This window comes from Pelodiscus sinensis, chromosome 19, assembly GCF_049634645.1.
Source record: "Pelodiscus sinensis isolate JC-2024 chromosome 19, ASM4963464v1, whole genome shotgun sequence".
Lineage (NCBI taxonomy): Eukaryota > Metazoa > Chordata > Testudines > Trionychidae > Pelodiscus > Pelodiscus sinensis.
This window is the reverse complement of record NC_134729.1, coordinates 30,482,762-30,504,928: the sequence shown is the minus strand read 5'-3', so window position 1 is coordinate 30,504,928 and position 22,167 is coordinate 30,482,762. Positions and strand designations below refer to the sequence as shown.

The window sequence follows — 22,167 nt, the reverse complement described above, 5'->3', positions numbered from 1 at the left end:
CTCCTTGCAACGGGTGCACACATACGCCACCCACCCACAGGGCAGGTAATCATACATGTTACACTCGACGCAATAAACAGGATAGCCCCCACTCTGCTGCTGGGCTTCTGTCTCCATTTTTCTAATGAATAAGTTTAGGTATAAACTGGGATTCTTTTAAACCTCTGGAATATAGATTATTCTAAGAGTTATGTTTTAAAGAAGGTCACAAGTCACTAGTGCCCTCTAAACTCCCTCTCCAAACTCTCCTGTTAGCTGTTCCTGGTCGCTGAGTCACAGGCTTATATAGCTCTGGTAGCCCCTCCCCCTGACTGAGGCTCAGCCAATTAACAGAGGCTTCTAGATTTCAAACCTTTTAGAAGCTCCTTCAAACAAACAATCCAGACAAACACAAGCTCAGCACACTGCAAATAACTCCCCCCCACACAAACACACACTCCAGACAGCCACTTACCACAAGAGTCCTGTTTTTACTCCTCATTTACCTCTCCAAACTCTCCTGTTAGCTGTTCCTGGTCACGCTTTCCAGTCTATCCCTCTTCTCCTTCCTCCTGCCGTACCTGAGGGGAAGTCTTTTATAGTGGGCCAGCAGGCCTTGACTGGAGGCAGGTGTTCCATTAGGCTGCTGCTGCAGGCTGGCTCTTAATAAGTCTCAGGTGCCCACCTATTCTGATTGCTGAGCAGCAGTCTCTAGCAGCCTATTCAGGGAACAGGATCCACTCACCCAACTCCCCGGCTGTGTCTACATTGGCACCCCTTTCCGGAAAAGGGATGCTAATGAGACCAGTCAGAATTGCAAATTCCGCAGGGGATTTAAATATCTCCCGCGGCATTTGCATGAACATGGCTGCTGCTTTTTTCCGGCTTGGGGTTTTGCCAGAGAAAAGCTCCAGTCTAGACGCGATCTTGCGGAAAATAAGCCCTTTTGCGGAAGATCCCTTATTCCTACTTGAGCTTTTCTCCGGCAAAACCCCGAGCCGGAAAAAAGCAGCAGCCATGTTCATGCAAATGCTGCGGGGGATATTTAAATCCCCCGTGGAATTTGCAATTCTGAAGTGTCTCATTAGCATCCCTTTTACGGAAAAGGGTGCCAATGTAGACACAGCCCCCATGTACCTGTCCTTCTCTAAACTCCGGGGCTGTGTCTACATTGGCGGCCGCTTTTGCGCATTAACTTGCTGCCTGTCTACACTGGCCATGAGTTCTTGCACAAGCAAACTGACATTGTAATGTATGAAATCAGTGCTTCTTGCGCCAGAACTCTGATGCTCCCACTCAGGAATAAGCCCTTTTGTGCAACTGTTCTTGCGCAAGAGGCCAGTGTAGACAGGCAACATGAATTTCTTGTGCAAGAAAGCCCTATGGCTAAAATGGCCATCAGAGCTTTCTTGTGTAAGAGAGCATCTACACTGCCATGGATGCTCTTGTGCAAAGTGCTCCACTTAGGAAGGAACAATCAGTTCCATACATACAAGATGGGAAGCGACTGTCTAGGAAGGAGCATGGCGGAAAGGGATCGAGGGGTCATAGTGGACCACAAGTTGAATATGAGTCAACAGTGTGATGCTGTTGCAAAAAAAGCAAATATGATTCTAGGTTGTATCAACAGGTGTGTTGTAAGCAAAATTCGTGAAGTCATTCTGCCGCTCTACTCTGCACTAGTTAGGCCTCAGCTGGAGTACTGTGTCCAGTTCTGGGCGCCACATTTCAAGAAAGATGTGGAGAAATTGGAAAGGGTCCAGAGAAGAGCGACAAGAATGATTAAAGGTCTAGAGAACATGACCTATGAAGCCAGGCTTCATGAACTGGGCTTGTTTAGTTTGGAAAAAAGAAGATTAAGGGGGGACATGATAGCGGTTTTCAAATATCTAAAAGGGTGTCACAAGGAGGAAGGAGAAAATTTGTTCCTCTTGGTTTCTGAGGACAGGACAAGGAGTAATGGGCTTAAAGTGCAGCAGGGGAGGTTTAGATTGGACATTAGGAAAAAATTCCTAACTGTCAGGGTGGTCAAATATTGGAATAAATTGCCAAGGGAGGTGGTGGAATCTCCCTCTCTGGAGATATTTAAGAACAGGTTAGATAGACATCTGTCAGGGATGGTGTAGACGGAGCTTGGTCCTGCCTTGAGGGCGGGGGGCTGGACTCGATGACCTCTCGAGGTCCCTTCCAGTCCTATAATTCTATGATTCTATGATTCTATGAAAAGCACATCTCTTGCGCAAACACACATGCCAGTGTAGACACTCTCTTCTGGAAAAGTTTTTGCACAAGAACTCTTCCACAAAAGAGTACTTGAGCAAGATCATGCCAGTGTAGACGTAGCCCTGCAGTTCCCTGCATTCAAGATATCGTACATCCTCCTCCCCCTGCACCTCTCCTCTCTTCCTTTTGGGAGGAGTGTTGGGGGGGGGGCTACTGTTGTTGTGGCTGGCAGGTCTCGGCTACACCCACATTCTGAGCCAGGCCCCCTCTGCTCTTGACCTGCTTTGTTTGCAGGTAGCTTCCTCCCCGCACCCCTTCACCTCAGCTAGCTGTTGAGTGTGCTAGATGTGGGGGTGGGAGTGGGCCTCTGCTGCCCTGCCCCTGGGCAGGGGAAGGGGGAGACCCTCCCCTTCCATGTTCTTGGGGGGTCTACCTGGCCTCTTTTTTCTTCACTACTGCAGGCCTGGACTTCACTGTTTCTGTTGCTGCTACTTCCCCCGGGGGCAGAGGAGATCAGAGGGTTGCTTTGGGGTAGCTCTTGGGGTCCTCTCTCCCCAAAACTTGCTCTGTGGTGGAGGTGTTGGGGGGAGTTTTGAAGGGGCCCACTTTCCATCTGGGTAGGGGGCAGCTCACCTCCCCCTGGTTCCCCTGCCCCTGCATTTCTGCTGCTGCTCCCTCCCCAGCTCCAGGAGCTGCGGGGGCCTTTTCCATCCTTGGCCCCACTGCTTGCATCCCCGTCCCTCCTTGGCTCTGCTGGCTCCTGCAGCAGGTGCTGTGGGCCTGCCACTGAGGTGCCTGTGGCCACACTGGTTCCCCTCCCCCAGCCGGGTCTGCTTTTCTTGAGCAGGCTCCTCCTCACCACCTGCCCTCCCTCTCCACTGCTCCTCCCTTCTCCTGTGCCCATGCCCCCCCTTTTTCCTTTGTTTGGTGCCTGAGCCTCCCCTTTCTTTCTTAGTCACCACCCCCCTTTACCCCGTTCTCTAAATAATCATCTCCCCAGTGCAGCCAAAGGAGCCAGCTCTACCATCCTGGGCTGGGTGTTGCACCTCTTGTTTCTTTATCCCCCTTCCTCCTTTCTGTATTGCTGTCCTCTCACCGCTTCCAGCCTGCAGGCCGTAAGGGCCATTTTGGGGGAAGGTAAAGGGACTGGGCAGCGAGAGGCTGCTTCCTACAGGGGGCGTGCAGCTTCCATGATGCCCTGCTCACATTTGGGTACGGTCACAGTTTGCTGTGGGGCCCAGTGGGGACTGGCAGCACTCCCGCCAGCGAGGATCTTCCCCAGCCCTCTCAATGCTGCCGTTCATCCTTGCCACCCTGGGGCGGTAGGCTGGGTCTCTGCAGCTGTCAGGTGCTCTCCTTCCTTCTGTCTTTTTCTTGCAGGAGACCCACACTGCTCCACCCACCACAGCTAGCTGATGGCTGGAGATGGGGGACAGGGTCTTGGCCTGTCAAGCTGGGCTGGTGACCCTGTTCTCCCCGAACCTACAGCCCAAGGTACTAGGGACTGCTGAGGTTGTGCAGGTCACCTGCTGCACCTCGGGGTTCAGGTGGAGGGGCTGACATTAATTCTTGTCAACATCTATGCCCCGACGTCCAGCTCAGAGAGGCTCCGCTTCTTCTAGCGGCTGCCTGCCTTTCTCGGATCTCTGGATCCTCGCGAGTGCCTGATCCTGGGTGGGTATTTCACCTGCATCCTCGAGGAATGGGACCACATGGAAATGAGCAGTGCCAGGCCACCAGACATCCTTAGGGAGATAACAAACCAACACTCCTTGGTGGACGTCTGGCATGACCACCACCCGGACAAGGATACGGCTTTTACCTTTGTCTGGGTGGTTGGTCAATGGCCATTTCACTCCCGGTTGGATCACATTTAACTTTCTCATCATCATCATCTTTCTCAGGCTCACTCCTCCAGTATTCAGCCGGCCCCTTGCTCGGACCACCACTTTCTTCAAAGGGGCCAGGGCCGGCCTACTGGCATTTCAGCAATAGATTGCTGGAGGATGTGGGCTTTGTAATGTCCTTCCAGGAGTTCTGGCTGGCCTGGCATGGGCAGTGGTGCACCTTTCTCTCCGCACAGCAGCCATGGTGGGATATGTGGAACGTGCACACACAGCTCTACTGCCATGATTACACCCGGGGGGGGGGGCTGATGGAGCGATGTGGCAATAGAGCAGTCGGAATGTTTTAGAGCTAGAGAGGCGGCTGGCCACTGGCCCTGGATATCCACCCCTCTATGCAGGCTCCCACTTCTTCTACGCCCTGGAGAAAAAGAAGGGGGCTAAAAAGCACATTATCTGCCTTCTGGCAGAGGATGGCACCACCCTCACAGATCCAAACTCCCAACAGTCAGTGTGGATGACCGGGACTGCCTAGAGCTGTCTCTCTTTCTGGCCGAGTTCTCAGAAGCCCTCCATTCCATGCCCACCAAAAAGTCCCCAGGCATGGATGAGCTGACCATGGAGTTCTACTGCAAGTTCTGGTACATCCCTGGCCAGACCTTGCTAGCATCTGGGCTGAGTCCATGGAGAGCGGAGTCCTCCCCTCTATCGTGCAGGCGAGCTGTGCTCGCCTTGCTGCCCAAGAAGGGGGACATCTGCAGTCTGAGGAACTGGCATCCCATCTCGCTCCTCAGCACGGACTATAAAATCATCGCCAAAGCCCTTTCACTGAGACTGAGGTCCGTGCTGGTGAACATGGTCCGTCCAGACCAGACCTACATCATCCCAAGCTGCACCATCTTTGATAACCTTTATCTTGTCCGGGATCTCCTAGAGCTCGGGTGTAGGGATAGTCTGTGATTTGCCCTCCTGTCCTTGGATCAGGAGAAGGCATTCGACTGGATGGACCACAGGTACCTCGTAGGCACCCTGTGGGTCTTTGGCTTTGGGCCCCGTATTGTGGGGTTTCTCCAGGTGCTGTATGCTTCCACAGAGAGCTTGATCAAGCTCAACTGGACCCTGATTGCACTGGTCAGCTTTGGGCAGGGAGTACATCAAGGCTGTCCACTGTCAGGACAGCTGTATACTCTGTCCATTGAGCCCTTCTCCATCTCCTCTGCAAGAAGCTGATGGGATTGGTGCTCTGTTAGGTGGAGATGCAGCTGGTCCTGTCAGCGTACGCCAATGACATGCTCCTTGTGGTCCAGGACCCCGGTGACCTGGCATGGGTGGAGGCCTACCAACCCATTTACGTGGTGGCCTCCTCCACCTTGGTCAACTGGGTCAAGAGCTCTGGCCTGGTGTCAGGGCCAGGCAGCAGGTGAACTCCTTCCCACCTGCACTTCAGGCCATCCGGTGGAGCACAGGGTCACTGCTCTATCTTGGCATTTTCCTTTCTACCACATATCCCTCCCCACAGGGGAACTGTCAAGTTTAGTGTCCAGAGTGGCTGAGCAGTTGCATAGATGGACAGGACTATTCCGGTGCCTCTCCCTGCATGGGAGGGTGCTGGTGCTTAACGAGCTAGTCCTATCCATTCTTTGGCACTGTCTCAACACCCTGGTCCTGACCCCAGGTTTCCTGGCTGGTGCTGCAGTTCTTCTGGCCAGGACTGCAATGGGTCTCTACAGGGGTTCTCCATCTTCCCCTAGAAGAATGAGGCAGGGCCTCCTATATGATGCAGGTACCTCTTGGGGATGAGGCATCCTATATTTGCCAAATTCATGACAATAGTGCAGAGGAGGTTTTAACACAGCTGGGGAGAAGGCCCCATCCAGGGTGGGATGAAAGTATCTGACTTGCACCTGTCACTCTCGTATTTCCCACTTTTGTTCCCCAGCCCGTGTCTCCCACTTCACCCACCAAGCTCTGTATGATGCATCCCTTTAGTCCCCAGGGCAGGGTGACCCATTTATCAGAATCTCTAACTTGCCCCTATTTGCAGGGCAGAACAGTTCACTAGTCCCAGTCTATAACTTGCTCCTCCTTGTGGGGCAGAGTGACCCAATGGTCAGAGTCTATACCTTGCTCCTGTTTGCAGGACAACACAATTCACCAGTCCCAATCAATGACTCACCCCCTTCGTGGGGTAGTGTGACTCCATGTCCACAGTCTATAACTTGTCCAGATTCACGGAGCAGTGCCTTCAATGGTCCCGGACAATAAATTCCCTCCCCGTGACCCACCGGACACAGCCTGTAACATGCTCCTGGTTACAGAGCAATACACTTCAATAGTACCAGTTAATAACTTCCTCCTACTCGTGGGGTGATGCCGTCCCCCCTCAAGGGATGGGAGGTAGTGGGAGTGTTTGCACCCCACGGCAGGGGAGTCCAGGCCCTTCCACTCCAGCCCAGGGTCCTATTAGTGGCTTTCTCTAGCCACTGAGTCAGCGGGGAACATTCTAGCTGCAACACTGACGCTTTGGCGTCAGTTCACCCTGTATCCATCACTGTCCCTTGGCTGCTTCCTGCTTCAAGTATCTCTGTTCACCGATGAATTACCATTTTCCCTTCTTTGTCTGGGCTCTGGCTGCTTCTGCTGGGGTCTGGGACCAGTGAGGTCTCTAGACACGTCTGGCCCCTAGCCTGACTGGTTTGGACAGTCTCTGTGGTGTGCCTGGAGCTGGCAAAACACATCTTCTGCCACCAGCCCCAACTGAGCTGGGCTGCTGTCTTTTATAACAGAGCAGCTCGGGCATGCCCAGTAAGGCTCAGTGGGTGGAGCCTTCTCAGCCCTCAGGGCTGGTTTAACCCCCTCCTGCTCTCAGTGCGGGGAGGGAACACCCCGTCACAGAGGGATGCATGGGTTTATAAGGGTTTTGACAAGAGGTGTGAAATATTATGTGATGCAGATAAATTACGGGATGGAGAACACTTCATAATGGGAAGTTGGTTCCATGTTTCCAGTCACCCCATGCAACTCATTTCAGCTTCATGAGGCATTGCATAAACTTCCCAAAACACCCTGCACTGGATGGTGAGTTGCACAGTAGAATACCTACCCATGATGCACTGCCCTCTGCATTGATACAATTGAGCCTGGTGAGGATATGTGCCGACGCAAGGAGCATATTTTGCACAAGTGATATAATTGTGGCTGCTGTATACCAATGTAATTTGACATAATTTACGTAGTGTGGAGATGACCTAAGGAAGAGATTTTGAAGACTATCATAGAGGAGACTAAGAGATGACCTGATTATGGTATGTATATACCCAAACAATAAGAAGATATCTGAAGTCTTAACTACATAGTCAGGAAAATTAAACTGAATTAACTAAAGATAAGGGTTTAAAGTGAATTAGTTAAACTGCATTAAACACCTGTGTGCATGTTCTCATTCAGGAATAAAGTGGACTTAATTTGATTTAGGTCTGGTCTACACTAGGCAATTAGGTTAATTGTTACTTGTTAATGAATTTGGTTTGGTTTACTATAAGCTAGCTCACAGTAGTGTTTACAGAGAAGGGTGCATTTACCCATTAGGTTAATAAACGGTGATGTGTTCTTGTGTCTTTATAGGAACAAACTAACTATTGTTTCTCTTAGCTGTCCAGGAAAGGGATGGCCACTTCATATGTACAATTTTGGGAAGATTTGGGACTGGGAGTGGGTTAGGGTCACTCTGCTGGTCAGCACCATTCCTGCGGGAGTGCAGGTTCTGGGGTGGGGCTGTGCAGCATGCAAATACTCAGGGTGTGACCTGCATTCTGGAAGGTTGGTTGTGAGTGATCCAGACAAGGAGCTACAGCAGCAAAGCTCTGTAGGGAAACCATGGCTGTAGGGCAAGTGGTGACACAACCCCTCAGTGGTCTGGATTGTACCCCAGACCCATAACCCCCTGAGACAGTCATATCAACATCATTTCTGTTGAAGGTCTTCCCGCAATTAAACCAGTGGATGCAGTCTGGAGGGACCCAACGATGTGATGTTATCTGTGTTGGTGGTAGAGTCCACACAAACTGAGAAAGAGCGTATATCTCCGCACTGCAACTGACACACACATGCCGGGCGTGCTACAGCACTGTGATTAGGAGGGGAAAGAACGTTGGTGGAAACATATTTTAAACCAGTCAGACTGGTGCGTTTAGATCTCTGCAAGACATGGGGAAAATGTGTTGATCACCACACGCAGCACTATCTGAACCCAATACTGTTTCACTTCTATTTGAGTGAATCTGGTGTTGAAGAAAACCCTGTAAACACAAACCACATAAATAGTCAAGTGGCTGCTCTCAGTTCATAAGATGCTTCCACAGGATGACATTTTTGACTTAGCTGATCAGCAGAACCATGGACCCATTCACATTGAAAGGAAAGGCACCGCAGCTATTGGTATACTTGTTACAGTAAACACCTCGCAATTGCGGCTCTTGCTCACATGTGGCTATTCTGTGGAACTTCTGACTGGTTTCTGTATTCCTCCAGCTACCTTTTATGGAGATATACTCATCATGTTATGCAAAGGAATTAAAAAGGCAGCCCTCCCTAGGGTCCTCTCTTCCTCACATCCCAGTATGGCAGCAAAAAGACATAGCTCGATGAGCTGAGACATCCTGACAGTGGGAAGGTGTTGAGCCTATCTACCTACACCTCCTTCCTGGGCTAAAGGTACATCCAGACCCAAGAGCTCTCAGTGTTGGTGTCTGTATGGTCAGTAACAGTGCACCTGAAAGAGCAAGAACCTATGAATAGATGCCTGATCAATCTCACAATAGGAGTCCCTCCTTTGCATGCTATCATGGTCCTTCCTCGGCATGGTGTATTGGAAGGGGACCTCAGCTAGAACGACCAAATTTCCAGTGAACATTACTTCCAGTTTACTGAGGGGTTACAACTTAGCACCCAGTTTCCTAAAAGTTTATGCTTCTGCTCTTGGTCATTTATAGGCCTAACATCCCAATTTCTTAGGATATTCGTCTTTTCTCTCTTCACCCCCACCATCAGGTTTCTGGTAGCCCTTTATGTTTTTAATTTGGTATTCAGAAGGTAGGTGATCCCTCCCTCAGACCCTTGTTCTACTTTGGTCTCCAGTTCTCACAGTTAAGGAGGCATTTCTGATGAAGAAAGGAACCAGCGTTCCTGCCCATCTGATGTTCCACACAAATGTTCATGCTCTTGTACTCCTAGTTTTTCTCCTTCCCACTCAAACTAAGGAATTTTCTTTTTCTAGTTCCTGGTGCCCCCACCCCAGGAAGAAGAGAATCTGGCAAGTTCTCAGCCTCAGATGAGTCTTGCAAATGTACCTACATGGCTCAGAAAATTTTAAGGAAGAATTCATCGTTGTTCTATTTGGCAGCTCTAGGAAAGATCTGGAAAACCCATCACCAAATGGATTACAGCCTGCATCAAACAGATACATCAGCTATATTCATAAAATTGGGCACGGAGCCTGGGGCCTGACTTTCATCAGGATGAACCCCCATGATCCCAATTAAAGTCCATGGAACTTTTGAAAACCAGGCTCAAGCTGGGCATCCAAAAATATTGGCCTCCATAAGTCACTAGCTACTTAAGAAAACTGTGCTTTAGATATTTCCTCAGCATGTCAGAAGAAGTCTATGGCACTGACCAAAATATAATGCAGAGTTCCTGGTTCCAAGCCTTTTTGTGTATCCCCTTAGACTATGGTCACGGCCATTAGACCTACTGTAACTACATTAGTACAGTCAGAATACTTGGGTCAGACTAAAAAGAAAAGAACCTGGGGATTACAGTAAACAAGAAGTTGGGTTTGAGTCAACAGGGTGCCCCTGTTGCCAAGAAGGCTAACGGCATATTGGGCTGCATTAGTAGAAGCATTGCCAGCCAGTTCTATGAATGTAGTATATGGAAAAAATACTTACAAAGCCCAGTCTACTGCAATAATCAGTGTGATGTCATCAGTGGGAAGGCCAACAGAAGTCAGAACAATGACCATTGTAACAAGTCCTGATTGGGGGATTCCTGCTGCACCTATGCTTGCTGCTGTTGCTGTTATGCTGTAGAAATATAAAACCCACAGCACCTTTGTTACATAGACGTCTCTCCTTGATTTTGATTGTACAGCAAAGTAAACACAATTCTTCCAATTAACCATCCGTGCATCAATCAAATAGCCACCTCCTCCCTGCCTCTCATATCGACTTTGTGAGCTCTGTTGGCGAGGTGGGGAACACTGACAGCAATATGTCACACTCTCAAACTCAATCATGAGACCCTCCATATTTATTAAAGCCTCAGGCTATGTCTAGACTGGCATGATTTTCTGCAAATGCTTTTAACGGAAAAGTTTTCCGTTAAAAGCATTTGTGGAAAAGAGCATCTAGATTGGCATGGACGCTTTTCCACAAAAGCACTTTTTGTGGAAAAGCGTCCGTGACAATCTAGATGAGCTTTTCCGCAAAAAGGCCCCGATCGCCATTTTTGTGATCGGGGCTTTTTTGCGCAAAACAAATCTGAGCTGTCTACACTGGCTCTTTTGCGCAAAAGCTTTGCGCAAAAGGACTTTTGCCCGAACGGGAGCAGCATAGTATTTCCGCAAGAAGCACTGATTTCAGACAGTAGGAAGTCAGTGTTCTTGTGGAAATTCAAGCGGCCAGTGTAGACAGCTGGTCAGTTTTTCCGCAAAAGCAGCTAAACTCGCCAGTCTAGACACAGCCTCAGTGTTTTCCAAGGTCTCTTCTCTCACTTATCAGCTTGTCTCAATTAAGCAATCTGACATTTTAGATTACAGAAATATTTCAACATATCTCTGATGTTTCTTTGTCACCTAGTGGCTTGTTCCAGTTCCTGTAACTATTCCACAGAGTAAAGGTTCCTTGAAAATGTATGTGCTGGATAGATTTGAAGAAGATTGCTTGTAACTAAGCATAGTTTTAGTGCAGATTTTTATTGTGGATTGCTTTGGGCCCAGTCCTGCTTAAGTCAACAGGAATTTCTTGCTATTGACTTCAGTGGCAGTGAATGAGAATGTTTCCTCTGTCCATCCATAGGTGACAGCGAACAACACTCTAGCTTCAGCTGAAGGGGCAGAGCCCTGTGTATGTGGAGCAGAAGTTTATGCAACTATGGAAAGGTGATGGCATCTGTACAGCAGAGGCTGCAATCAGGACCCATTCTAAGGCTGTTGTGGTTCCCCTTTCTAAGAAGAGAACCCCTCTGCTCTCACTCACGTGTTTCTCAGGTTGTCTCTCGTTAGCTAGAATGAGTTCTGAAATCTTTTCCGTAAGTGTCCAGCCTCACTTACTGTACAGTTCAGGAAGCGAATGAAGTATGGGGGCTGTAGAGTGGACATGGCAATATTGTGCACATGGAGAAAGGACGGCCTTGTAGGCTGAGACATAAGAGAACTTCTTCTGCCACAGACACCCTTGGGGACTTTGGGCAAAAAGTTTCTAATTTTGTGTCCCCACTTGTTGAGGGCCCAGGTTAAGACTCCTGAGCTGTGTCTACACTGGCATGAATTTCCGGAAATGCTTAAAACTGAATACTATTCCGTTTTCAGTTTTTCCAGAAAAGGAGCGTCTACATTGGCAGGCTGCTTTTCCGGAAAAGCCCTTTTTTGCTTTTCCGGAAATTCAAGGGGCCAGTGTAGACAGCTCGCAGCTTATTCCGGATAAGCGGCTGATTTTCCGGAATAAGTGGCCCAGTGTAGACACAGCCCCTAAGAATAAAGTAAGTTTCTGTATAAGGAACAATGTGGTACTTAAACTGGGGCAATTAAACCTGTTAACCATCCCTGAAGAGAAAAGTAACCAGTGTTCTTGGCAAATACACAGTGAAGGCAGGGAACTGTGCAGGCTGGCAAAGCCCCATACAGAAAGGAGAGACACAGATTTTCACCCTAGGGTTGCAGCAGGTGGGGAACTGGAAGTCTCAGGGTGGGTGCCTTGGACTGGACCATGGAGTGGGAATCGAGGTGCAATTGCCCTGAATTATGACAACAAAATAGTGTTAAGTGAAGGCAAGCAGAACTATTAAAAAGCAGCCTCTTTCCCTGAGAACCATTCGCTCTACACATTTGAATGAGGACGTTGTCATGATTATAAGGGTTAGCCAGCAGCCTGGGGATTAAGGGGTTAACTACACCTAGCCAGGTAGAGTGACCAGTAGGAATGTAGGTGGGACTTTCAAACTGGGACAAAGGAATTTGGGTTTTTTCCTTTCTCCCTTTTGTCCCTCTCTGTAGCTGTAGAGAACTCACCCAAAGAGACAAGGGCCCCTTAGAGCTGCCATAAGGCACCGTGCGCCCAGGGCCGGGGGCTGCGCAGTGCCCCTTAGAGCTGCCATCAGGCGCCGTGCGCCCAGGGCCGGGGGCTGCGCAGTGCCCCTTAGAGCTGCCATCAGGCGCCGTGCGCCCAGGGCCGGGGGCTGCGCAGTGCCCCTTAGAGCTGCCATCAGGCGCCGTGCGCTCAGGGCCGGGGGCTGCGCAGTGCCCCTTAGAGCTGCCATCAGGCGCCGTGCGCCCAGGGCCGGGGGCTGCGCAGTGCCCCTTAGAGCTGCCATCAGGCGCCGTGCGCCCAGGGCCGGGGGCTGCGCAGTGCCCCTTAGAGCTGCCATCAGGCGCCGTGCGCCCAGGGCCGGGGGCTGCGCAGTGCCCCTTAGAGCTGCCGTCAGGTGCCGTGCGCCCAGGGCCGGGGGCTGCACAGTGCCCCTTAGAGCTGCCGTCAGGTGCCGTGCGCCCAGGGCCGGGGGCTGCCAGTGCCCCTTAGAGCTGCCGTCAGGCGCCGTGCGCCCAGGGCCGGGGGCTGCGCAGTGCCCCTTAGAGCTGCCATCAGGCGCCGTGCGCCCAGGGCCGGGGGCTGCGCAGTGCCCCTTAGAGCTGCCATCAGGCGCCCTGCGCCCAGGGCCGGGGGCTGCGCAGTGCCCCTTAGAGCTGCCATCAGGCGCCGTGCGCCCAGGGCCGGGGGCTGCGCAGTGCCCCTTAGAGCTGCCGTCAGGTGCCGTGCGCCCAGGGCCGGGGGCTGCGCAGTGCCCCTTAGAGCTGCCATCAGGCGCCGTGCGCTCAGGGCCGGGGGCTGCGCAGTGCCCCTTAGAGCTGCCGTCAGGCGCCGTGCGCTCAGGGCCGGGGGCTGCGCAGTGCCCCTTAGAGCTGCCATCAGGCGCCGTGCGCCCAGGGCCGGGGGCTGCGCAGTGCCCCTTAGAGCTGCCATTAGGCGCCGTGCGCCCAGGGCCGGGGGCTGCGCAGTGCCCCTTAGAGCTGCCATCAGGCGCCGTGTGCCCAGGGCCGGGGGCTGCGCAGTGCCCCTTAGAGCTGCCATCAGGCGCCCTGCGCTCAGGGCCGGGGGCTGCGCAGTGCCCCTTAGAGCTGCCATCAGGCGCCGTGCGCCCAGGGCCGGGAGCTGCGCAGTGCCCCTTAGAGCTGCCATCAGGCGCCGTGCGCCCAGGGCCGGGGGCTGCGCAGTGCCCCTTAGAGCTGCCATCAGGCGCCCTGCGCCCAGGGCCGGGGGCTGCGCAGTGCCCCTTAGAGCTGCCATCAGGCGCCGTGCGCCCAGGGCCGGGGGCTGCGCAGTGCCCCTTAGAGCTGCCATCAGGCGCCCTGCGCCCAGGGCCGGGGGCTGCGCAGTGCCCCTTAGAGCTGCCATCAGGCGCCCTGCGCCCAGGGCCGGGGGCTGCGCAGTGCCCCTTAGAGCTGCCATCAGGCGCCCTGCGCCCAGGGCCGGGGGCTGCGCAGTGCCCCTTAGAGCTGCCATCAGGCGCCGTGCGCTCAGGGCCGGGAGCTGCGCAGTGCCCCTTAGAGCTGCCATCAGGCGCCGTGCGCCCAGGGCCGGGGGCTGCGCAGTGCCCCTTAGAGCTGCCATCAGGCGCCGTGCGCCCAGGGCCGGGGGCTGCGCAGTGCCCCTTAGAGCTGCCATCAGGCGCCGTGCGCTCAGGGCCGGGGGCTGCGCAGTGCCCCTTAGAGCTGCCATCAGGCGCCCTGCGCCCAGGGCCGGGGGCTGCGCAGTGCCCCTTAGAGCTGCCATCAGGCGCCCTGCGCTCAGGGCCGGGGGCTGCGCAGTGCCCCTTAGAGCTGCCATCAGGCGCCCTGCGCTCAGGGCCGGGGGCTGCGCAGTGCCCCTTAGAGCTGCCATCAGGCGCCATGCGCCCAGGGCCGGGGGCTGCGCAGTGCCCCTTAGAGCTGCCATCAGGCGCCGTGCGCCCAGGGCCGGGGGCTGCGCAGTGCCCCTTAGAGCTGCCATCAGGCGCCGTGCGCCCAGGGCCGGGGGCTGCGCAGTGCCCCTTAGAGCTGCCGTCAGGCGCCGTGCGCTCAGGGCCGGGGGCTGCGCAGTGCCCCTTAGAGCTGCCATCAGGCGCCGTGCGCCCAGGGCCGGGGGCTGCGCAGTGCCCCTTAGAGCTGCCGTCAGGCGCCGTGCGCCCAGGGCCGGGGGCTGCACAGTGCCCCTTAGAGCTGCCATCAGGCACCGTGCGCCCAGGGCCGGGGGCTGCACAGTGCCCCTTAGAGCTGCCGTCAGGCGCCGTGCGCTCAGGGCCGGGGGCTGCGCAGTGCCCCTTAGAGCTGCCATCAGGCGCCGTGCGCCCAGGGCCGGGGGCTGCGCAGTGCCCCTTAGAGCTGCCATCAGGCACCGTGCGCCCAGGGCCGGGGGCTGCGCAGTGCCCCTTAGAGCTGCCATCAGGCGCCGTGCGCTCAGGGCCGGGAGCTGCGCAGTGCCCCTTAGAGCTGCCATCAGGTGCCGTGCGCCCAGGGCCGGGGGCTGCGCAGTGCCCCTTAGAGCTGCCATCAGGCGCCGTGCGCCCAGGGCCGGGGGCTGCACAGTGCCCCTTAGAGCTGCCATCAGGCGCCCTGCGCTCACGGCCGGGGGCTGCACAGTGCCCCTTAGAGCTGCCGTCAGGCGCCGTGCGCCCAGGGCCGGGGGCTGCGCAGTGCCCCTTAGAGCTGCCATCAGGCGCCCTGCGCTCAGGGCCGGGGGCTGCGCAGTGCCCCTTAGAGCTGCCATCAGGCGCCCTGCGCCCAGGGCCGGGGGCTGCGCAGTGCCCCTTAGAGCTGCCATCAGGCGCCGTGCGCCCAGGGCCGGGGGCTGCGCAGTGCCCCTTAGAGCTGCCATCAGGCGCCGTGCGCCCAGGGCCGGGGGCTGCGCAGTGCCCCTTAGAGCTGCCATCAGGCGCCGTGCGCTCAGGGCCGGGAGCTGCGCAGTGCCCCTTAGAGCTGCCATCAGGCGCCGTGCGCCCAGGGCCGGGGGCTGCGCAGTGCCCCTTAGAGCTGCCATCAGGCGCCGTGCGCTCAGGGCCGGGGGCTGCGCAGTGCCCCTTAGAGCTGCCATCAGGCGCCGTGCGCTCAGGGCCGGGGGCTGCGCAGTGCCCCTTAGAGCTGCCATCAGGCACCGTGCGCTCAGGGCCGGGAGCTGCGCAGTGCCCCTTAGAGCTGCCATCAGGCGCCGTGCGCCCAGGGCCGGGGGCTGCGCAGTGCCCCTTAGAGCTGCCATCAGGCGCCGTGCGCCCAGGGCCGGGGGCTGCGCAGTGCCCCTTAGAGCTGCCATCAGGCGCCGTGCGCCCAGGGCCGGGGGCTGCGCAGTGCCCCTTAGAGCTGCCATCAGGCGCCGTGCGCTCAGGGCCGGGGGCTGCGCAGTGCCCCTTAGAGCTGCCATCAGGCGCCGTGCGCCCAGGGCCGGGGGCTGCGCAGTGCCCCTTAGAGCTGCCATCAGGCGCCGTGCGCCCAGGGCCGGGGGCTGCGCAGTGCCCCTTAGAGCTGCCATCAGGCGCCGTGCGCCCAGGGCCGGGGGCTGCGCAGTGCCCCTTAGAGCTGCCGTCAGGTGCCGTGCGCCCAGGGCCGGGGGCTGCACAGTGCCCCTTAGAGCTGCCGTCAGGTGCCGTGCGCCCAGGGCCGGGGGCTGCCAGTGCCCCTTAGAGCTGCCGTCAGGCGCCGTGCGCCCAGGGCCGGGGGCTGCGCAGTGCCCCTTAGAGCTGCCATCAGGCGCCGTGCGCCCAGGGCCGGGGGCTGCGCAGTGCCCCTTAGAGCTGCCATCAGGCGCCCTGCGCCCAGGGCCGGGGGCTGCGCAGTGCCCCTTAGAGCTGCCATCAGGCGCCGTGCGCCCAGGGCCGGGGGCTGCGCAGTGCCCCTTAGAGCTGCCGTCAGGTGCCGTGCGCCCAGGGCCGGGGGCTGCGCAGTGCCCCTTAGAGCTGCCATCAGGCGCCGTGCGCTCAGGGCCGGGGGCTGCGCAGTGCCCCTTAGAGCTGCCGTCAGGCGCCGTGCGCTCAGGGCCGGGGGCTGCGCAGTGCCCCTTAGAGCTGCCATCAGGCGCCGTGCGCCCAGGGCCGGGGGCTGCGCAGTGCCCCTTAGAGCTGCCATTAGGCGCCGTGCGCCCAGGGCCGGGGGCTGCGCAGTGCCCCTTAGAGCTGCCATCAGGCGCCGTGTGCCCAGGGCCGGGGGCTGCGCAGTGCCCCTTAGAGCTGCCATCAGGCGCCCTGCGCTCAGGGCCGGGGGCTGCGCAGTGCCCCTTAGAGCTGCCATCAGGCGCCGTGCGCCCAGGGCCGGGAGCTGCGCAGTGCCCCTTAGAGCTGCCATCAGGCGCCGTGCGCCCAGGGCCGGGGGCTGCGCAGTGCCCCTTAGAGCTGCCATCAGGCGCCCTGCGCCCAGGGCCGGGGGCTGCGCAGTGCCCCTTAGAGCTGCCATCAGGCGCCGTGCGCCCAGGGCCGGGGGCTGCGCAGTGCCCCTTAGAGCTGCCATCAGGCGCCCTGCGCCCAGGGCCGGGGGCTGCGCAGTGCCCCTTAGAGCTGCCATCAGGCGCCCTGCGCCCAGGGCCGGGGGCTGCGCAGTGCCCCTTAGAGCTGCCATCAGGCGCCCTGCGCCCAGGGCCGGGGGCTGCGCAGTGCCCCTTAGAGCTGCCATCAGGCGCCGTGCGCTCAGGGCCGGGAGCTGCGCAGTGCCCCTTAGAGCTGCCATCAGGCGCCGTGCGCCCAGGGCCGGGGGCTGCGCAGTGCCCCTTAGAGCTGCCATCAGGCGCCGTGCGCCCAGGGCCGGGGGCTGCGCAGTGCCCCTTAGAGCTGCCATCAGGCGCCGTGCGCTCAGGGCCGGGGGCTGCGCAGTGCCCCTTAGAGCTGCCATCAGGCGCCCTGCGCCCAGGGCCGGGGGCTGCGCAGTGCCCCTTAGAGCTGCCATCAGGCGCCCTGCGCTCAGGGCCGGGGGCTGCGCAGTGCCCCTTAGAGCTGCCATCAGGCGCCCTGCGCTCAGGGCCGGGGGCTGCGCAGTGCCCCTTAGAGCTGCCATCAGGCGCCCTGCGCCCAGGGCCGGGGGCTGCGCAGTGCCCCTTAGAGCTGCCATCAGGCGCCGTGCGCCCAGGGCCGGGGGCTGCGCAGTGCCCCTTAGAGCTGCCATCAGGCGCCGTGCGCCCAGGGCCGGGGGCTGCGCAGTGCCCCTTAGAGCTGCCGTCAGGCGCCGTGCGCTCAGGGCCGGGGGCTGCGCAGTGCCCCTTAGAGCTGCCATCAGGCGCCGTGCGCCCAGGGCCGGGGGCTGCGCAGTGCCCCTTAGAGCTGCCGTCAGGCGCCGTGCGCCCAGGGCCGGGGGCTGCACAGTGCCCCTTAGAGCTGCCATCAGGCACCGTGCGCCCAGGGCCGGGGGCTGCACAGTGCCCCTTAGAGCTGCCGTCAGGCGCCGTGCGCTCAGGGCCGGGGGCTGCGCAGTGCCCCTTAGAGCTGCCATCAGGCGCCGTGCGCCCAGGGCCGGGGGCTGCGCAGTGCCCCTTAGAGCTGCCATCAGGCACCGTGCGCCCAGGGCCGGGGGCTGCGCAGTGCCCCTTAGAGCTGCCATCAGGCGCCGTGCGCTCAGGGCCGGGAGCTGCGCAGTGCCCCTTAGAGCTGCCATCAGGTGCCGTGCGCCCAGGGCCGGGGGCTGCGCAGTGCCCCTTAGAGCTGCCATCAGGCGCCGTGCGCCCAGGGCCGGGGGCTGCACAGTGCCCCTTAGAGCTGCCATCAGGCGCCCTGCGCTCACGGCCGGGGGCTGCACAGTGCCCCTTAGAGCTGCCGTCAGGCGCCGTGCGCCCAGGGCCGGGGGCTGCGCAGTGCCCCTTAGAGCTGCCATCAGGCGCCCTGCGCTCAGGGCCGGGGGCTGCGCAGTGCCCCTTAGAGCTGCCATCAGGCGCCCTGCGCCCAGGGCCGGGGGCTGCGCAGTGCCCCTTAGAGCTGCCATCAGGCGCCGTGCGCCCAGGGCCGGGGGCTGCGCAGTGCCCCTTAGAGCTGCCATCAGGCGCCGTGCGCCCAGGGCCGGGGGCTGCGCAGTGCCCCTTAGAGCTGCCATCAGGCGCCGTGCGCTCAGGGCCGGGAGCTGCGCAGTGCCCCTTAGAGCTGCCATCAGGCGCCGTGCGCTCAGGGCCGGGGGCTGCGCAGTGCCCCTTAGAGCTGCCATCAGGCACCGTGCGCTCAGGGCCGGGAGCTGCGCAGTGCCCCTTAGAGCTGCCATCAGGCGCCGTGCGCCCAGGGCCGGGGGCTGCGCAGTGCCCCTTAGAGCTGCCATCAGGCGCCGTGCGCCCAGGGCCGGGGGCTGCGCAGTGCCCCTTAGAGCTGCCATCAGGCGCCGTGCGCCCAGGGCCGGGAGCTGCGCAGTGCCCCTTAGAGCTGCCATCAGGCGCCGTGCGCCCAGGGCCGGGGGCTGCGCAGTGCCCCTTAGAGCTGCCATCAGGCGCCCTGCGCCCAGGGCCGGGGGCTGCGCAGTGCCCCTTAGAGCTGCCATCAGGCGCCGTGCGCCCAGGGCCGGGGGCTGCGCAGTGCCCCTTAGAGCTGCCATCAGGCGCCCTGCGCCCAGGGCCGGGGGCTGCGCAGTGCCCCTTAGAGCTGCCATCAGGCGCCCTGCGCCCAGGGCCGGGGGCTGCGCAGTGCCCCTTAGAGCTGCCATCAGGCGCCCTGCGCCCAGGGCCGGGGGCTGCGCAGTGCCCCTTAGAGCTGCCATCAGGCGCCGTGCGCTCAGGGCCGGGAGCTGCGCAGTGCCCCTTAGAGCTGCCATCAGGCGCCGTGCGCCCAGGGCCGGGGGCTGCGCAGTGCCCCTTAGAGCTGCCATCAGGCGCCGTGCGCCCAGGGCCGGGGGCTGCGCAGTGCCCCTTAGAGCTGCCATCAGGCGCCGTGCGCTCAGGGCCGGGGGCTGCGCAGTGCCCCTTAGAGCTGCCATCAGGCGCCCTGCGCCCAGGGCCGGGGGCTGCGCAGTGCCCCTTAGAGCTGCCATCAGGCGCCCTGCGCTCAGGGCCGGGGGCTGCGCAGTGCCCCTTAGAGCTGCCATCAGGCGCCCTGCGCTCAGGGCCGGGGGCTGCGCAGTGCCCCTTAGAGCTGCCATCAGGCGCCATGCGCCCAGGGCCGGGGGCTGCGCAGTGCCCCTTAGAGCTGCCATCAGGCGCCGTGCGCCCAGGGCCGGGGGCTGCGCAGTGCCCCTTAGAGCTGCCATCAGGCGCCGTGCGCCCAGGGCCGGGGGCTGCGCAGTGCCCCTTAGAGCTGCCGTCAGGCGCCGTGCGCTCAGGGCCGGGGGCTGCGCAGTGCCCCTTAGAGCTGCCATCAGGCGCCGTGCGCCCAGGGCCGGGGGCTGCGCAGTGCCCCTTAGAGCTGCCGTCAGGCGCCGTGCGCCCAGGGCCGGGGGCTGCACAGTGCCCCTTAGAGCTGCCATCAGGCACCGTGCGCCCAGGGCCGGGGGCTGCACAGTGCCCCTTAGAGCTGCCGTCAGGCGCCGTGCGCTCAGGGCCGGGGGCTGCGCAGTGCCCCTTAGAGCTGCCATCAGGCGCCGTGCGCCCAGGGCCGGGGGCTGCGCAGTGCCCCTTAGAGCTGCCATCAGGCACCGTGCGCCCAGGGCCGGGGGCTGCGCAGTGCCCCTTAGAGCTGCCATCAGGCGCCGTGCGCTCAGGGCCGGGAGCTGCGCAGTGCCCCTTAGAGCTGCCATCAGGTGCCGTGCGCCCAGGGCCGGGGGCTGCGCAGTGCCCCTTAGAGCTGCCATCAGGCGCCGTGCGCCCAGGGCCGGGGGCTGCACAGTGCCCCTTAGAGCTGCCATCAGGCGCCCTGCGCTCACGGCCGGGGGCTGCACAGTGCCCCTTAGAGCTGCCGTCAGGCGCCGTGCGCCCAGGGCCGGGGGCTGCGCAGTGCCCCTTAGAGCTGCCATCAGGCGCCCTGCGCTCAGGGCCGGGGGCTGCGCAGTGCCCCTTAGAGCTGCCATCAGGCGCCCTGCGCCCAGGGCCGGGGGCTGCGCAGTGCCCCTTAGAGCTGCCATCAGGCGCCGTGCGCCCAGGGCCGGGGGCTGCGCAGTGCCCCTTAGAGCTGCCATCAGGCGCCGTGCGCCCAGGGCCGGGGGCTGCGCAGTGCCCCTTAGAGCTGCCATCAGGCGCCGTGCGCTCAGGGCCGGGAGCTGCGCAGTGCCCCTTAGAGCTGCCATCAGGCGCCGTGCGCTCAGGGCCGGGGGCTGCGCAGTGCCCCTTAGAGCTGCCATCAGGCACCGTGCGCTCAGGGCCGGGAGCTGCGCAGTGCCCCTTAGAGCTGCCATCAGGCGCCGTGCGCCCAGGGCCGGGGGCTGCGCAGTGCCCCTTAGAGCTGCCATCAGGCGCCGTGCGCCCAGGGCCGGGGGCTGCGCAGTGCCCCTTAGAGCTGCCATCAGGCGCCGTGCGCTCAGGGCCGGGGGCTGCGCAGTGCCCCTTAGAGCTGCCATCAGGCGCCGTGCGCCCAGGGCTGGGGGCTGCGCAGTGCCCCTTAGAGCTGCCATCAGGCGCCGTGCGCCCAGGGCCGGGGGCTGCGCAGTGCCCCTTAGAGCTGCCATCAGGCGCCGTGCGCCCAGGGCCGGGGGCTGCGCAGTGCCCCTTAGAGCTGCCATCAGGCGCCGTGCGCTCAGGGCCGGGGGCTGCGCAGTGCCCCTTAGAGCTGCCATCAGGCGCCCTGCGCTCAGGGCCGGGGGCTGCGCAGTGCCCCTTAGAGCTGCCATCAGGCGCCGTGTGCTCAGGGCCGGGGGCTGCGCAGTGCCCCTTAGAGCTGCCATCAGGCGCCGTGTGCTCAGGGCCGGGGGCTGCACAGTGCCCCTTAGAGCTGCCGTCAGGCGCCGTGCACCCAGGGCCGGGGGCTGCGCAGTGCCCCTTAGAGCTGCCGTCAGGTGCCGTGCGCCCAGGGCCGGGGGCTGCGCAGTGCCCCTTAGAGCTGCCGTCAGGTGCCGTGCGCCCAGGGCCGGGGGCTGCGCAGTGCCCCTTAGAGCTGCCATCAGGCGCCGTGCGCCCAGGGCCGGGGGCTGCGCAGTGCCCCTTAGAGCTGCCATCAGGCGCCGTGTGCTCAGGGCCGGGGGCTGCACAGTGCCCCTTAGAGCTGCCATCAGGCGCCGTGCGCCCAGGGCCGGGGGCTGCGCAGTGCCCCTTAGAGCTGCCATCAGGCGCCGGGGGCTGCACAGTCCCCCCCATAATCCAGCCCTGTGTCCAACACAAAAGGTTTCAATGGTTTTTTTATTTACGGCAGGAGTGGGGAAGCTTTTTTGGGTGGGGCGCCAGTGATGCACAGGAAAAATCAACTGGGGACCACACAAGTGAGAAGCAAACAAAACTCCTCCAAAATCCCCCAGCCCTCACTGAGGTGGCCCCACCTGACACAGCTCACTCCTCTGGATGAGGGGAAGGGACAGGAAGGACCGAGGTTCAGGGCTTCCCACAGGCCAGATTTACTTTTCTGGGGCTCTGGAGTCAGTGGATTTTGTGGACCTCCTCAGGCTCTGGGGTGAGGACAAAACCAAAGGGCTCAGTGTGTGGGACAGGACTGCCAGCGAGTGGGATAGGGATGCAGGATCTGGGTGGAGGTGGGGGGCAGGACGGGGGGAAGAAGGCAGGGTCTGGAAGGGAGTTTGGCAGGAATAAAGGGTGTGGCATGGAGGTGTGAAAGGGAGTTTGGGGGCGGCAGGGAGTGGGGGGGGGGGGTGACGCAGAAAAGGTGAGAGGGTGAGAATGCAGCCAAATAGCTAGCTGAGGAGGAAGGCAAAGAAGTGGGGAGTAGAGGAAAGTGGAGCTTCGGCAAAATAAAATTGTATCCCCCAAATATCTTCCTTCTGCTCCAGCCTTGCTCTCCCCTGCCCCATGATCTCTCCAGTCTGATTCCCTGCATCACCCCATGC

General features: G+C 60.0%; 1 protein-coding gene across 2 annotated transcripts in view; it reads right to left on the bottom strand.

Moving 5' to 3' along the window:
• Nucleotides 1–22,167, bottom strand: part of LOC102445895 (excitatory amino acid transporter 5-like) — a 65,163-nt gene that overhangs the window by 8,294 nt on the left and 34,702 nt on the right. For both annotated transcript variants that reach the window (XM_006122442.4, XM_075903343.1), the window contains exon 8: nt 9,995–10,129. In XM_006122442.4, the coding sequence (XP_006122504.2) occupies nt 9,995–10,129 (135 nt within the window). The remainder of the gene's footprint in view (nt 1–9,994; nt 10,130–22,167) is intronic.